Source organism: Nuphar pumila, chromosome 2 (genome assembly GCF_984573655.1).
Source record: "Nuphar pumila chromosome 2, dmNupPumi1.hap1.1, whole genome shotgun sequence".
NCBI lineage: Eukaryota > Viridiplantae > Streptophyta > Magnoliopsida > Nymphaeales > Nymphaeaceae > Nuphar > Nuphar pumila.
In genome coordinates, this window is record NC_143250.1 from 100,422,281 (window position 1) to 100,427,244 (window position 4,964).

Here is a 4,964-nt window from a genome sequence, read left to right on the forward strand (position 1 = left end):
TCATTGACTGGACTCTTCTGTTAAACTCTTCATGTGCTGAAATATGATGGACACAGGAGAGGTTCACGTTTTGAAGTGTTGTTAACTTATCGTGCTTTCATCTCTCTCTCTCTCTGATGGTCTCACAGAATCATAGGCAGAGCTGGGGGTGGAGGTGGAGCCCAGTCTTGCCTCTCGAAACAGTTAAAAATAAAAAATAAAAATTTAAAAGCCCAGGCCTATTCCAGCCCTGATTCCATATGAAATAGATTTTTATCCACTTTTTTAGCCCAGTCTTGACTGCAGCAAATAGTTTGGTTTGTTGATATGAAATAGATTTTTATTAATAATTGTAGCCATTTTTTATTTTATCTCAAAAAAAAAAATCCGGGGGACACCCGACTATCAAACCAGTTTTTTTTTTTCCTACACCCCTGTTTGCCCCCCCTCACATGCGATCGCGTAGTTTTGGTTTTGGGGAGGTTGGGAATTCGATGCGGTACCATCGGCTGGCGCCGTCGCTGCTATGGGCACGCCGCGTGCTGTTCATCGTCGTCGTCGCCTTCTTGGTAGAGGCACCGTCACCTGCCGTTTGGGCTCTGTGTCTCCCGCACCAGAGGTCGGCCTTGCTCCAATTCAAGCAGGGCCTGTCCTTCCAACAGCCCGATGGCCTCGGCTCCTGGCGCAACGGCACCGACTGCTGTGTCTGGGAAGGCGTCACCTGCGACAACGCCTCCGCCAGCTTCGTGGTGGCGCTTCAGCTCAGCGGCATCACCACCGCCTCTCCTGCCGCCCGGATTCTGCCGAATTCCTGCCGCATCGACGGTTCCCTCTTCGAGCTTCGTCGGCTCCGCCTCCTCGATCTCAGCTACAATCGGTTCGAGGGGCAGATACCTTCCAGATTAGCGGAACTCAGGGACCTCACCACTCTCAACCTCTCCAACGCCGGCTTCTCCGGCCAGATCCCCATGGAGATTTTGCAGATGACATGGTTGGTCTCCCTCGACCTCTCTGTTTCCTACCTCAATTCCCCTTCCCTGCATCTCGAGAACCCTAATTTCGTCGCTCTGGTGAAGAATTTGAGCGATTTGAAGGCCCTTCACCTGGACGGTGTCAGCATCTCCATGAGCGGCTCGGATTTGAGCTCCGCCGTTTCGTCGTCGCTGCCGAACCTCCACAACCTCACCCTCTCCAGCTGCTTGCTCTCCGGGCCGATGAACGAGTCCATTCTCGGCCTCCGATCGCTCTCTCATCTCGACCTGAGTCGCAACAAGCTAACGGAAGTTCCACAATTCTTCGGAGAACTCACCTCATTGTGGTTTCTGGGGTTGAGCTCGTGCTCTCTGCAGGGGGTCTTCCCTCCCGGCATTTTCCGGCTGCCCCATTTGCGGATTCTTGACATCTCCAACAATCCGAATCTCAGGGGCTCCTTTCCGGACAGCATTGGAATGAGCGAACTTCGGGTTCTGAGTATTTCTTCCACCAATCTAAGCGGAAGCCTTCCGCAGTCGATCGGCAGCCTCACATGGCTGAGGGAGTTGAGGATGAGCAACTGCAATTTGACGGGCTCGGTCCCTTCCTCACTCTCAAATCTCAACAACTTGCAGGTCATAGACATGTCGTTCAACGGCTTCGGCGGCTGGATTCCGCCATTCCGTGCCAGCAGGATCGTGCAGATCGATCTCTCTTCGAATAATTTGACAGGTGCCATACCTGAATCCTTCGGTGAGCTTCACAACCTGGCCATACTGAATCTCAAGAACAACCTTCTAAGTGGACAGATACCTTCACGTCTTCTAAACCTTCCCTCCCTGAGGACAGTAGACCTCAGCCAGAACAACTTGACCGGTTCCATCTCCAATGTCAGTATTGCGTTTTCTTTGTTAGAGACTCTTGATCTCAGCAACAACTCACTGAGCGGAGAGATTCCCTCTAGCATAAGTAGGCTGTCTCAGCTCAAAGTTATCGCGCTTTCCTCAAACGATTTGAGTGGGACCATCGATATCTCTCCGTTCATGAGCTTGAAGAACCTTTCCAGTTTAGACCTTTCAAATAACAGGCTAACCGTAGAGCCATTCGGTTCTAGCAATTGGGACGATCTTGCTCAGCTTACAACTGTGCGGTTGAGTTCCTGCAACATCAGCAGATTCCCTGAATGGATCTGCACACAAAAGAGGCTTAGCATTCTGGAGCTCGGCAACAATGGGATGATTGGGAAGGTTCCAACATGGCTCTGGGGTGTGGGGAGCCTCTCATACTTGAATCTATCTCATAACATGTTAAGCAGCTTGGAGAAGCCGGTGGATCTCAGTAACGTGACATCTTTGTTGATGCTGGATTTGCACTCCAACTTGTTAGTCGGTGATCTTCCTCCGTTTCCTACCTCAGCAATCTTCTTGGATTTCTCATCCAACAGGTTTACATCAAAAATCCCACCAAACAACAGTAGCTCCCTCTTATACTTGTCAATCTCAAACAATAGCATCACTGGAGAAATCCCATATTCTCTCTGCATTTCTGAACTAATTGTTCTTGACCTGTCGAATAATAGTCTAGAAGGGACGATACCCGATTGCCTTACTAATTCAAGTGAATTGTCTGTGTTGAACCTGCGGAAAAACAGACTTACAGGCCATATCCCTGATGCGTTCAACAATGGCAGCAGTATAAGGACTCTTAACTTGAACAGCAATCGTCTCACAGGGAAAATGCCAAGATCCCTGCGTAATTGCAGGTGCATGGAGATTTTGGATTTGGGCAACAATGTGTTGTCTGATGAATTCCCCTCCTGGTTGGGGTGCTTGACGCAATTAAGAGTGCTAGCTTTACGTTCAAATCGTTTTACTGGTTTGGTTGCTCCCCTTGTGTCTGAGAATCCATTCCCTGTGCTACAAATCATCGATATCTCTTGCAACAAGTTATCTGGAATGCTTCAGCCCGAATTCTTTAAAATTCTCAGGGCCATGATCAAGAGAGTATCAATGGACAAACCGAAGTTTGTGGGTTTTCGATTTTTGAGTAATGTCTACTATGATGATTCAGTGGTAATGACAATCAAAGGGGTGGATTTTCAGATTACGAAGATAATGACTATTCTGACCTCCATTGATCTGTCAAATAATCTTTTTTCAGGTGAAATTCCAGAAGAGATAGGGACACTGGAAGGCCTTATTGTACTGAACATCTCTAGGAACCATCTTGGTGGTTCAATTCCAAAGTCTCTTGGAAATTTGAGCCAACTCGAATCATTGGATCTTTCACATAACAACTTATCTGGAAGCATACCCGTTGAGCTAACAAAACTCACATTTCTTTCAGCATTGAACCTGTCATCCAATAATCTCCAAGGAAAAATACCTCAGAGTACTCAGTTCTCTACATTTGATGCTGCATCATTTGAAGATAACACTGGGCTTTGTGGGCCACCATTAAAAAAAAATTGCACAGATTCTGGTAGTCGTGATATATCTCACACTGACATTGCTAATCAAGGAGTCCAAGATCTGGAAGTGGAATATATAGCATATGGGTTGGGTTTTGGAGCAGGAATTGCTATATTTGCTATGCCTGTCTTGTTTATAAAGAAACAGAGAAAATGGTACTTAGATCATGTGGACAGAATGGTAGTAGCATTGCTCTTTGTGCCCATTGATTGGTTCTGTAGTCGGTGTAGAATGATCAAGAATGAGGGAGCTGTGAAGGAAGATGATTTTGATGACAATGATGGAGATGATGATGAAAGAAGGAAAACTTTAGGAAAAGTCAATGACTATAGTCGGCATTTTTGTGTCTTCTGCACGCAATTGGGGCATAGTGCAACCAGGGCAGTTCATAAAGAATGTTGTTGCATTGCCAATGACAGTGTGCCTGTTCATCCTCCTTGAAGCACAAACTGTTCTCTGATGGTTTGGAGTTCTGCATATGCCTAAGGATACCCGTGGGCTAAGGGCAGTTTGGAGTGGACATACATAGGCCTAAAGATACACGTGGGCTGTAAGGGCAGTTTGGGCATACATAGAACTGGATGCACTTGCAAGTTTGCTTTGGATTTTTTGTATTGAAAACGTATAAAGTTGTGGAAATGAAGTTATGCTTGAGCCAGTGACCACCATTCACCTAATGATTGAGCAAGACTATAGATGTTGGCAAGCACCACCATCTACCTCAAAGATCGATTTTGATTCCTTTGTGATCAGATTACAACACTCTTTAAGTGAACAAGTCCATGAAATCTTATTTTTTTATGCATTTTTTACTCCATTATAGGAAACATAATAAGGCAGTGTATCATAAAAATTTCCCGCTTGTTTAAGGCAGGAAATTAACTATTGTGTACGTTCAGGTTCAGCTACACCCAAACTACAGGTGTGCGTGATAGACAATTGTATACTCCTTTGCTTTGGACATCCATGCATTTTCAAATTTGTACATGATGTATAGTCCATTTGAAATTTGTACATTTAGTCCTTGCAGGACTATATCTGTTGTCAAAGCAAGAAGTATCAGACTGCCAGGGGACATATTCACTTCATGAATCTTGTCCATGGTTGCTTTGTAGCTTTGATTAGGGGATGCATGCTGCTGCCATGTGATGGGTGTGCTCTGTAGTCCTCAAAGGTTCCAAATGTAAGTGTTCTACAGCTCCCTAATTTTTTTAAACTTTTGCTTTGCTTTGGATGGTTGATTGGTGTTGTTTCTATGAAACAATCTACAGAACAACGTATCTGCTCTTTGACAAGGTCGAACATTATCACTCTTTAATATTGTACAAAATCTCACCAAAGGAAAAAAGAAAAAAGAAAAGCACAGGCCCCCATACCTACAACCACACACATGCATGTGTGTGAGCACAGCCAATCTTGCATACAGAGGAAGCCACTTAATCAAGTCAGCCATTCCATTGTCTCTAATATTGAGGGACTATCTGAAGTAACTCACTACCTAATTAACTGATAAAAGAGTGCTCTATGTGTTCGTTTCAGGCT

General features: G+C 45.3%; 1 protein-coding gene across 1 annotated transcript; it reads left to right on the forward strand.

The window, feature by feature from the left end:
• Nucleotides 1-437: 437 nt before the first annotated feature.
• On the forward strand, nt 438-4,385 carry LOC149846385 (receptor-like protein 6). Its single transcript, XM_089997966.1, has one exon. The coding sequence runs from the start codon at nt 474-476 to the stop codon at nt 3,861-3,863; it is 3,390 nt and encodes a 1,129-aa protein (XP_089854092.1). The 5' UTR covers nt 438-473; the 3' UTR covers nt 3,864-4,385.
• The last annotated feature ends 579 nt before the right edge of the window (nt 4,386-4,964 follow it).

Excerpts from the sequence above, each read along its gene's own strand:
- LOC149846385 (XM_089997966.1), top strand. The coding sequence starts at position 474 with ATGCGGTACCATCGGCTGGCGCCGTCGCTGCTATGGGCACGCCGCGTG.